The following is a 12256-nucleotide window of genomic DNA, read 5'->3' as shown; positions in this document are numbered from 1 at the left end:
GGTGTGGCTGCCCACTTGCCAAAGATGGTCTTGGGGTGGGAAGGAGATGACAGCTAATGTGTGAGGAGTTCAATCCTGTTTTCCAGTTGTGTCTTTACCTGCCCGTCACCTGATGTCCATCATTGGTGTTTATTACTAGTATTATTATTATTATCAGCATTAGCATTTATATCCCACCTTTTTTTCGAAGGAGCCAAAGGTTGCATACATGGTTCTCCTCATTTAATCCCCACAACAACACTGTGAGGTACGTTAGACTGAGCAGCACTTACTGACCCAGTGTCATCTTGAATTGTGGTCTCCCAGGACCTAGTATGGAGCAGGTGGGCATAGTATGGGGGAAATGGCCAGGTGGGCCAAACCTGGCCCACAGACCAAAGGTTCTCCACCCCTTATGTAGATCTAAAAATAAAAAACCCATGAAGGCTGGTTCTGAACAGAGAAAGAGAATCCTTTCGCAGGCAAGATGCTTACAAATGTGGCTATTCAAATTTCCAGTAAGCTTGTTTTATATTCTATTTGTCCATTTATTTATACACACACATACATTTTTCTAGTTATTTATATACCTCATCTTTACACCAAGGAGCTCAAGGCAATGTACATGGTCCCCTACTCACTCATTTTATCCACACAACCATCCTATGAGGTAGGCAAAGCTGCGAAATAGTGCCTGCCACATGTTCATCCAGTGAGCTTCATGGCTGAGGGGAGATTTGAACCCAGGTCTCCACAGTTCTAATTTGACACTCTTAGCCACCATTCCACACTTCCACCACCCATCCCTGCACATTCAATTATTGGATAATTCCAGCCTCCTGACCCAAGTTTGCTGGGTGATATAAGAGGATGTATTTACATTTTAGAAAAAAGTTTTTTCTTGGGCAAGGGATTGCCTTTGGATTACTTTTTTTCCTTTGCTGCTCTGCCCTGCTTTCGCATGCTTTGTCAAGCTGAAGGCTTCAGGCCTACCCACTCATAGGTATCTATGTCCATCTTTAATATTTTGGGAAACTTAGAATAATAATGTAAAAGTAGTGGGCTGAAGGGAGTTTAGGATAAAAATATATGATTTATTCTGTTAGTTCATATTTTATTGTTTTAATTAATTAGCTGATGCTGTAGCTCCTTGAGGCCTTTGTGCTACTTTGCATCCAGACTTTCAGTAACCACACCCACAAGATGGTTGTTTCCTAGCCATTCTTTGCAGATTGTGGGTGTTTACATGTCAATAATGCTTTTTAATCTGAATGTAATAGAATCACATAATAGTAGAGTTGGAAGGTGCCTATAAGGCTGTCGAGTCCAACACCCTGCTCAATGCAGGAATCCAACTTAAAGCATAATAACCGGTGAATACCGCTAACTGTGGGACAGAAAGTAAGGGGCTGTCATTTTAAATACCAAAAAGTCTGTTTTAAATCAATATAAATCATATTTATTTAGTTTTATTCATGGAAGTGTTTTATTCATGGAAATATGATCCCAACTTACATTCCAAAGCAAATCCTGGTAATGGATCATCATCCGCACTACATCTGCTGCACCCTCTGCCAGCTGTTTCTCCTTTCCTTCTGGGATCTTGTTCGGCAGCCTCTTGTGCATGAAGAGATTTGGAGCAATAACTGTGGAAACATTCCAAAGATTCATCTTGTTTTTTCTCTCTCTGGTAACCACCAGCCTCAGAAACTCCAGCAAAGCCTGAAAGAGGGGAGAACACTGTTTTCATTGTCAAATTATCAGCTGTAGTAAAAAAAAGAAAAAAAAAAGAAGTAATCAATTTGATTATGGATGTAGAGAAGATGAGTACTAGAGTGCGCTTATAGACAACACTTTGGAACCATTATGAGGCTAAGAGTGTTGACCATACAGTATTACCACCATTCTAAAAAGATGAGGTTGCACATTAAAAAGACGCTAGTGTCAGGGCACTGCAAGAGCCAACTGATGTCAGCAGAGACAGTCACATTACCTTCAGGGTGTTTCGGTTGGGTTCTGGCAAAATCAGTATAAGCAGATTGAGAGCCTGCAGCCTCTGTTTCAGATCTGGGATATCTGTGGTAGAAGGAAAAATCAACACCTAAAATTACTGTGGAGAAGAAAACCTTAACTGAGGAGCCTCTGTCTCCGATACTGCATTTTACCTGTCAGAACAGCTGGGCTGCACTATTTCATACTTGCCCCTCATCCCATGTACACAGCATCCAGCATGTACTAGGTCAGAAACTTTCTTAAGCATTGGGTAGTGTGGATTGCCAAGCACAAGAAGAAGCCAACTGCTGCAGCTTTAGGAACTTCTGGGATTATGCACATGGACAGTGGCATGGGCAAAAACCTTTAGCAGGACAGAATATCTACCATTGTTCCCGTTCAATCACCAGAAAAAGCTCACCCCTTATTATAGTGATGGAAACCTGTGGCTCTCCAGATGTCATTGGATTCCTATCTCCCATCACCTCAAAGATGACTGTAGTTGTCATCCAACAACATCTGGAGGGCCAGAGATTTTCCATCTCTGGCTTACAACAACCTGTCAATGACATTTGCATCATATTCTTCCTCCAAGGAGGTCTGGGCAATTTAGGTTCAGCCCTATGGAGAATAACTTTGGTCAAGGCCAAGTAAGTGAGAGCTGCATGGCTGAGTGAAGAATTGACCGCGGGTCTCCGAAGTCCATGTTCAATACGGTGTCCACTATACCACAATGGCTCTCTGATGGAAGGAAGACAACAGGAAATAGTGTTCAAAATGGCAAAGGTTACTCTCTTTGGTCAAGGCTCTCTTACTTTGCACAGCTGCAAAGGCAGGTAAATATTCTGCTGTTAAAAGAGGGGTGGGGAGTTCCCGGATGAACCTCTTGAGCAAGCCAGAGACATCATTTTGATGCACCTCGTCCCAATGGAAGAAGCCAGTGTAGAATTCACTTTCCAGCTTTTGTTCTAGACTCTGACAGAGGAAAAAGGAAACGCATCTTGAAGGTGGAAAGATTTCAAAGAGTTTGGGTAAATATTAAATACTGGGGAGAAAAGGGGAGACAGAAAAACAATCACAATCTTCCACAGAATGTCTTTTGCCTTAAAAAAACCCCCACTATCAAGATTAATAATGAATGAGGATGAGGAGTGGGGAAGGGGTAGGATTTTTTCCCCTGCCAATGACAAAGTTCTGCACTTTTAAACACTGGGAAGACTAAGCTGTCTCAGCAGGAGATGTGTTACCCTGAGGAAAGCCAGCTAGAATCCCCATGTAATATGTAACAACTACAATTTATTTCAGTATTGGAGGGAGAGGAAAGGGGAAGAAACCACCACAATAATTAAGGCAGAGATTTCTCCAACCTGGCACCCTCCAAATGTAACAAACTACATGTCCCATCATCCCTGATCATTGGCCGTGCTGGCTGAGGCAGACAGAAGCTACACTTCAAAAACATCACCAGGTTGCAGTGAAGGCTATGCTATGGCTTTGAGATCAGCAAAAGGAAGTCAATTTCTGTTTGAAGATGCCCCCTTCTGGTTTGGCCAAAAATACAAGTTATCACATATGCTTATGCAAATAAGAACAGCTACAACTATGCTTGGCTTTGGGCTTTTTTGTGCCCGTTTTTTTTTGGGGGGGGGAGAAGAGGCAAGGGGAAGAGGCAGGGGAGTCCAGCGGAAACCGGGTAACTTCTGTTTTCCTCTTCCACACAGCAATTCTATCTTTCTTGCTCACAAATTTCGTCTCACAAATTGCACTTTGTTTTGGACAACAGCATGGGGTTGTATTCAACTCAGAGTAGACCCATTGAAATTAAGGACCCTAAGGCTCCAATCCAACACACACTTTCCTGGGAGTCAGTCCCACTGAATCCAATGGAGCTTACTGCTGAGTAGACTAGTATTGGATTGCAGCTTAAATTAATTATTATTATTATTATTTTATTTTATTTGTATCCTGCCCTTCCTCCCAGTAGGAGCCCAATTAATTAAGTTTATTAGCTCCAGTGGGTCTACTCTGAGTACAACTAGCATTGCACGCCCACCCTTTTTGAAGTAAGCAAGATCTGGCACTCTGAAATAATCTCTTGGGAGAGGTCTCCTCATGAACCTGAGCATAACAACCCTCTCCCCAGCTGCGATTCCCAGCAAGTGCTATTCAAAGGCATACTGCCTCCACGGTGGTGGGAGAACACAACTAGTACCCATTGATAGCCTTATCCTCCTTAAGACAACTCAAGGCATTTGGGCACCCTAAATCAGCCCAGCAATTGGAATAGGGCTCAGGTGCATCCGCAGGGAATGGACAAAGTCATGGAGACATACCTGCATCAGACCTCTATCCATTATCATTATTTCTCCCATGTTTACCCAGAAACATGGTGCTTGATATGCCTTCCAGCTGTCAGGGTACGCACGTTAAAATGTAGGTCTCTGCCCTTTCCACGTAGGCACAGTTACTTTGCTAGTCCAGGATTCTTTACAAAAATCTCAGCAACCAGGAGGTGCTAGATGGTCCACCAGAAGTTAGACAGTAGTCCACGAGTAGGCTATGGCCTTCCTTCTGTCCACCTTACTGTAGGACAGGCCCAGCACTCCGCTTTGTCGACTCTGTACATTACAGAGGAATATTGATTGCTGCAATCCCAGGCATTTAATAGCCTTAGATGATGTTGTTTGTATTAGTGTCCTGCAAAAGCTTTCTGTGGCTATATGGGGATGGCTATTTCATTATTTTGTTTTTATGGTATTACATATTTACTTTTGTTTTTACTTTTGGGTAACAAGCAACTATTAAATCCAATAAAAATATTATTATTATCAGCAGCAGCAGTTGTATGCCAAAAGTCTATATGGGAAGCATGCTGATATTCTTATAAGGAACATCTGATAAGTTTCAAAGAAATTCCAGGGTTTCATGGAACATTAGTTTGGAAACCATTGCAGTATACCTTAATGCGGGTCTGTGAGCCTGAAACTCTCAAGATTCCTTCAGTATCCAGCCCTTTCTTTTCTAAACATGACAGCAGCTATAAAGCAAAATAGCAGAATGTTAGCAATCAAAGGGCCAATTCAAAGCAAAGAATAGCCAAGGATTTTTTTAAAAAAAATCAGAAAACCAAACGAAGTTGTGAAGCAAACTTACTGCTTGCAGAATCAATGGAACCCTGGTATTTGGGAAGAGCTTTTCATCATTTTCTAACAAAGTGCCAAGTGAAACTCCAAAAAGCTTGTGCTCTGCAAGAGAAGACACTGAGTTATAACTGTTTAAAACATTTCATCTATTAAAAAAAATAAAGGCACACAGCAGTCAGCAGAAAACTAGAAAGCAACAGCATGAAGACCACTACAGGGCAAATTTTCATGATACGTGCAGTATTCACACGATACCATTATCAACAAAATAGCAGCCTGTATTTTTGCCCTATTTAATCTGAATTTACCCTTAATCAGGGGAAACTCAGGAAGATTTCTTTTAAAATGCCAATCACCCTTTGTAATATCTCAGTGACTCATTTACAGTACTAATCATCTGGAAGTACCCACTGTGTGAAACAGCTACACTGTGAGTAGCCAATGCTAGTCCATACTAGTCTCTCTCCCTTTTGATGTGGGGATAGCAGAGGAACCTGTGTTGATCCAGTTCAGGGCACAGATGTCTTACATCAGGGGTGGGGAACTTGTGGCCCTTCATATGTTGTTGGACTCCAAGTCCATCAGCCCCAGCCAGCATGCTTAATGGTCAGAGATGATGGGAGCTGCAGTCCAACACCACCTGGAGAGCTGCAGGATCCACATCCCCGTGACACATACACCAAATCTTCTGAGTGGTCTCATCTGCAATCTCCAAAAAATGAGATTAACTGCAGATAACCCGTTATTTTGATACTTGACATCTACCCATTGCCCTCCTTCCCTAATTTTAGTCAAAGACAAGAACCACATGTCAAATTCATGCTAAAATGGAGTAGGAAAACAGGTACCTGCAGTCTTCCGTTTTACTGCTTTGTTTCTTTTCAACTCTAAGCCAAGGACATCACAGAGAGCAGTTAACTCGATGAGTGCTAACGTGGGAACCTTCTTCATATCCTGCAGAGATAAGTCTCCTATCCTGGTCACTCCTAATCTGCCTTTGGGGATTTTAAATTTCTAAAGCAAGGAGGACAAAAAGAAAGATAAATGTGGCATTTCAGAGTCAATACAAATTCTGCCAGTATTCTTTTTTTTTTTTGAAAAAAAATATCATCATCAGAACACTACCACAGGAGTCTGCTAGGACACAGAAAAGTCTTACAGGTAAAAAACTCTCATCCTTTATCCTCCTCAATTCCCTTGGGAATGATCCTTTGAGCAGGATAGCTGCCTGCTCTGAATAAGCAATTTCAGTGTTGAACAGCTCCTCTCTTGCAGAACCCCTCAGTGGTGATGGGAAGTCTTGGATTTCTGTTGTATCTGCTAGATTTAGAAAGAAAGAAAAAATACAAGACGGACCTAAACCTAAATGCATAATTATAATCAATAGCTGATATACACGGCCATCCTCACATTCAGACTGCACATGGACCACAGTCTGGTCCATTTAAAGAGTTAATACCAGCCTTCTCCAACTGGGTTACTCCAGTTGTTTGGGACTACAACTCCCATCAGCCCGGGGCCAGCACAGCCATACTTACAGAATCACAATGCTGGACTGATGGAAGTTGTAGTCCAAAACATCTGGAAGGCACCAGGTTTGGGAAGGCTGGCTTATGCTAATGCAAGAAGCTGAGCACAGTAGGTAGCCAAGAAGTCAAAAACCATTGCTAGTCAAAATCAAGTTCTTTTAACATAATGGGAAATTTTCTGTACGTGACAAAGCTAAACAAAGTCTTTTACATTTGCAAATCATGTTGCCTTTGAAGTGTTACAATACAGGTGATCTGTTACAAGCAGCAGCCTTCCATTTCCACAAACAGCTACTACTATCTTTCAAGATAAATCCTACTCAGAGTAGATCCACTGAAATTAGTGAACCTAAGTCAATCATGTCTATTAACGTCAATAGGTCCACTGAGTAAGATTAGCATTGAACACCACCCAAAGTTCACCAGAGTGCTCTTAAATTCCCCTCTGCATACACAGAAAAATTATTCATGCAAATATTCTCCAGTATGGGATTTTCTCACTCAGGTGCCACCATATTAGAGAAAAGTTGCATGAATTGCTGCTGCTCCAAAATTTACAGCACAATCCTATGTATGTCTACTCAAAAGTAAGCACAGTTCATTTCAATGCAACTTCATTTTCACTGTGTACAAGATTGCAGCTTAAAAAGAATTCATTACCAGTTCATTCACATACCCACTAAGTGTTTCAGGAAGGGAGGGCTACATAGCTTTTATAATCTCACATGAGAATCCTAGACTCAAGACTTCGAAATGATATATTCCCTTTCTCTCCCCATGGCAACACCACCTCTGTCTTACTTTTCTGAATGTTGTTTGACGATTCAGACCTGCGGTGTGATCGGTCCATTTCTGACTTAGTCTCTGGTTCAGTCTCCTGCAATATAGGACAAATAATATAAATGAAGCCACATTCTGAGAAATCTATTAAGCAGGATGCCATGCATACTAAAGCCTTGACACAGGGTATGTAGAACAAAAAAGGAACAGAGGAAGCTGCCTTAGCCCAAGTGAGACAAAACCAGTCCATCTAGCTCAGTACTAGCTGCTCTCCAGGATTTCACATAGGGGTCTTTCCAAGTTCTACCTGGAAATGCCAGGGACTGAACCTGGGACCTTATGTGTTCAAAGGATGTGCTCTACCACTGAGCGACAGCCCTTCTTGCCAAATAAAAACAGAAGGTCCCACCATTCATGGACAGGAGAAAGCTGGTGCTATGAAAAGGTATTCATCATCCAAAATGATAAAATCTTGACATGCTCTTACTTCCGTATCAGTGGCACAACCCAACCAAGAATAGCTTTTCACTGAAGAACTTTTTACAGCTCTTTGAGCAGCATTCCAAATGCATAAGCAACCACAGAGAGGGAGAACGAATCACTTCCCTGGAACATATCCACATAGAGGATAGACTTTTCCAAAGCTATTAGTTATGAATAGCTAGATCCAATCTTCGTGCTTAGTATTTCTTTGAACATGGAATAATGGAGACATTTGTTCTAGGCTTTTTCTTTTTTTGCTGCCAGTTCTTCTCTCAAATTCAAAACTCCTACCAGTGGTCAATTATAATAATTACCAGACAGCAATTAATAATTTCCAAAAGTAGGTACACTAGATTTTATGGCACAATAGCATCTAGGTATAATTTCAAATAACAGATGCTATTGGAGGTCATTGATTCATAGGGTCGCCATAAGTTGGAATTGACTTGAAGGCACATAACAACAATAATTTCAAAAAGAGGGACTGAAAAATCCCACCTAGAAGCCTTGTCTTTCCACCTGGAAATCATGAGCCCCAATTTCTATGCTAAAGAAACGGCATGCTGCACATGCTTAGGTGTTGTTATGATTATTGCATTTGCTGCAGTGCTTGATCCAGGAATTAAGTTCTCTGCTAAGCTCTATTTCAAAAAAATCTCTGATGTCATCCTAACGTAGATCAAAAAGTAGGTCAGTGTTCATGCAAGTTAAATGAGTCAGAGAAGTTATACACATCTCTTTTTTCCTTGAACAAGACCTGCAGACATCCTAGGAACATAGCAGTGATGGGTCAGTGCACAGCAGGAATGCTGTATGGTGTCGAGGTGCTATACATCTCCCAACAAACTTATAGAGAGTCACTGAACAATGAGGGTGTGTGAACTCAACCATCAGGTTGTTTTGTAAACTAAAAATAGAGACTTGAGGTGGGGTGCAAAACTTCTAAAAGTAAATCAAAGCTGCAGACAGGGAAACAAGTCTTGGAGTTTAATCAAAAGAGAAATTTGGACTCATTTTGATGTTCTGTAAGTGGTTATTGCTGAGGGGCCAGGAATTGTATTTGTGAAACATTTGTTGAAAAACAACAAAACAATTGTGGAGTTTAAGTCCATTTGTCCCATGGGCACTTTTAAATTTGCTTAATATTAAGGCAGTAAGCTCTTAATCAGTTTAAAAACTGGGATGATTCATCAGCTGAGGACTAACTGGGTGGGAGGGGTTTTAAATGGGTGGAGCTGCTTAAACAAGGGGAAGGGCACCCTTGTTTATTTTTTGAAGCACATTCAGTTCAGGTGTAATTGTATAATAAAAAAGTAAAAAGGAAAGTAAGAGAGAACTGTATGTTCATATTTGCATACACACGTGGATATTTGGCAGCAGGATTCAACCATATCAGGTTGAATCAGGGTAGCTTTGTGATTGCACTGTCACTCTGTTCTGTTAATGGAGGAATCAGAGAAAGAAAGGTGGAGGGGAAGCTATTGCAGGCCAAAACATTTTAAGTAAACATACTCCAGAGCCAGCCACTCCAAAAATGTCTCTGACATCACGGACAGGCTGCTTGTTCTTCTTTCTCCTGGAGCGGGTATAGGTATCAAGTCGTCGCTGCACAGCTGCAGCCTGAGTCTTGGTCAGGGTGGAAAGCAGTACAATGTTGCCATTCTCTGCAGCGTGATCCCCAATCAAGTCTGAGAGTCCTGCATCTTGCAGCCATTCAGCTTCGGCTTCACCTTCTGATAGACAAGGAGTTAGAAGAAAGGCAAAGTCAAGGAACAGCATCCTATATGAAACTCCCAGAGAAGGGGTAAAAGTCAACCAGATGTCATTTTAGCAAATCATGCCTTAAGGGTTTCCCTTTATTCTCCAAGTTAGGGATGTGCTAGAATTCCACCCTTGGATTTGGTACTGAATTTTCCATAATTCATTTGTTTGCTATCGTTGCAGATCAGATTTTTATATGGTGATTTTCCACGTCTGTTTTTGGAAACTGTTTTTTTAAAAATCTGCATCTGAAAGATTGATATTTTTATTGAAATTTCCTTCAATTTATCAATATATCCTATAATTTATCATTTCAAAATATTGATATTCCCTTTTAAAATATCCATATTTTTTCTGGGGGGGAAACTGGGTCAGTACAAGCAACAGCTAGCAAAGAACGACCTCGAATTGATACCAGCTTGTTAGGTCAATGGATTGCTTTTAAACCGGCACTGGCCAACGGATCCCCATCCCTACTTCAAGTGCCATAGAGTGACTGGTGGGGCAGCCTGTTCAGTTCCCAGCCCTGTGGCAGGTTATCACATTTATCCTAGGGTTAGTTGTCACTTTTTCACCCGGCCAAGACTGTGACATAAAAACATAAGAGCCTGCTGGATCAGGCCAATGGCCCATTTAGTCCAGCACCCTGTTCTCACAGTGGCCAATCAGATGCCTATGGGAAGCCCATAAGGTGGACATGAGCACAAGAGTACTCTTCCCCTCTTGAGTTTTCCAGCGACCGGTATTCAGAAGCCTCCCATCTCCAACCATGAAGGTAGAGCAATTTGGCAGGCTTAATCCACCCTGGAGGTGTTTCTTTGCCTGCAGATTTCAGCCATTTAAGTGAAAAAGGAAAAAGTTACAGCAATTTTTAAATTCCCCATTATAGTCACTGGAGGTGAAACAGTGCTTCAGATTTAACAGATCAGATTTGAACAAGAATAACAAAAAGGTGTAATTGGACAACACAGAAAGGATCCGAAATGGATGAGGCTGCTTCTGAACTCCATAGATACTGATAAAAGGCAAATGTTATAACACAGCACACCATTTAACACTGACCAACTCTACAGGGTTGTTGTAAGAAATACAAGATTATGTGCAAAATTAGGCTTTCAAGACTCTAAAGTCCTACATAAATGCTAAACTTACCACCACCACTAAAATGAAGCTGCCTTGGCAAAGACGCACAGCAAGTTTCTTACATTTTGTTCCTGATATCAAGTTATTCTCAGCACCACTGGGGTTTCCCTTCTTTTTGGGGGAATTTATTTAGTTTTGTAGATAGACAGACCACCACCATCACCCACATTTATCTAGGGATTATTGTATTCCACCTGGGCAGGAAAAAATGAGGCATGAAACATTATCTAGACTAATTTCAGTATGCCTCCAGTCGTGGTTTTGGGACTGAAACAGCTTTGGTCACATTGATAAGACAACCTACACTGTGAAATAGACAGTCTGCCACAGTTGGTTCTGCTGGACCTCTCAACAGCATTCAATATCACTGACCATGGCATCCTTTTGGACAGTCTGGCAGGGATAGGTCCGAGGAACACTGTTTTGAAATGGTTCTAGTTCTGGTGGGTCAGTCACTGAAAGTATTAATGGAAGTTTCCTTGGGCATTGTATCCCTTAAGGATCAATTTTGTTGCCCATGTTGTTCAACATCCACTTGCTACCACTGGGAGAAGTCATCTGAGAGTCTGGAATGTGTCAACAACATACAGGAGATATGCGGCTCTATTTCTGTGTTTCATCTAATGTCAAAGGTGATAATGGGCTAGCTGTGGGGTCACAAAAGGAAGTTCAACCCAGACAAGAGAGATGCACCCCTGGCCTCTTTGGTACAGAGATTCAACCTGTTTTGGAAGGGGATGTACTTCCCTTGAAAAGTCAGACATGCAGTTTGGGAGTGCTCCCGGATGGAGTCTTACATCTGGATAGACAGGTGGCAGCAGTGGTCAGGAATGTTTATTCCTGAGAAAGTCAGATCTAGCTATGGAAACACATTATTATTAATAGTATTAGTAGTATTTTATATTTATTCCTTGCCCTTCCTGTCCCAGGGCAGGTTACAAAATCTAAAATACAATATTAAAAAGAATTAGAACACATTTCAATCACAAGAATAGGGTGGATTCTGAAAACATACATCCCAAGAGCCAAAGGCCAGGGTAAAAATACACTTTTATTGTTGTACACTTTGTATTTTAATCTATTTATTGTATTGTGATTCTAAATTGTTCTCAACCACCACTAGCACATGGGTGCTAGAAGGGTGAGATACCTCAAGAACCGCCTCTTCCTGCAAGAACTGACCCGCACCCTGAATTTGTCATCTGAGGCCCTTTCTGTGCCCCTTTCACAGGAGGCACGGAGGGTGGCAACACAGGCCTTTCCAGTGGTGCCCCCCCCAGGCTGTGGAATGCCCTCCTCAGGGAGGCATGCCTGGAACCTTCTTTATCTAATGTTAGACATCAGGCAAATATCTTCCTTTTCAGGTCTTTGGGATGCTGTCGTAGTCCTTTTTGTTTTTGTGTATTGTATGTTTTTTAAATTTGTTTTATATTGTATGTTTTCACA

At 41.5% G+C, this 12256-nt stretch overlaps 1 protein-coding gene across 4 annotated transcripts in view; it reads right to left on the bottom strand.

The window, feature by feature from the left end:
* Window positions 1-12256, bottom strand: part of ARHGAP40 (Rho GTPase activating protein 40) — a 91072-nt gene that overhangs the window by 6660 nt on the left and 72156 nt on the right. For all 4 annotated transcript variants that reach the window (XM_061631507.1, XM_061631508.1, XM_061631509.1 and 1 more), the window contains exons 3-11: window positions 9419-9639; window positions 7445-7520; window positions 6274-6434; window positions 5963-6128; window positions 5125-5216; window positions 4931-5008; window positions 2787-2946; window positions 1973-2055; window positions 1495-1701 (exon numbers count right to left, since the gene is read on the bottom strand). In XM_061631507.1, the coding sequence (XP_061487491.1) occupies window positions 1495-1701; window positions 1973-2055; window positions 2787-2946; window positions 4931-5008; window positions 5125-5216; window positions 5963-6128; window positions 6274-6434; window positions 7445-7520; window positions 9419-9639 (1244 nt within the window). The remainder of the gene's footprint in view (window positions 1-1494; window positions 1702-1972; window positions 2056-2786; window positions 2947-4930; window positions 5009-5124; window positions 5217-5962; window positions 6129-6273; window positions 6435-7444; window positions 7521-9418; window positions 9640-12256) is intronic.

The sequence above is a fragment of the Rhineura floridana genome, chromosome 6, assembly GCF_030035675.1.
Source record: "Rhineura floridana isolate rRhiFlo1 chromosome 6, rRhiFlo1.hap2, whole genome shotgun sequence".
Classification (NCBI taxonomy): domain Eukaryota; kingdom Metazoa; phylum Chordata; class Lepidosauria; order Squamata; family Rhineuridae; genus Rhineura; species Rhineura floridana.
This window is presented reverse-complemented; position numbering and strand designations above follow the sequence as displayed.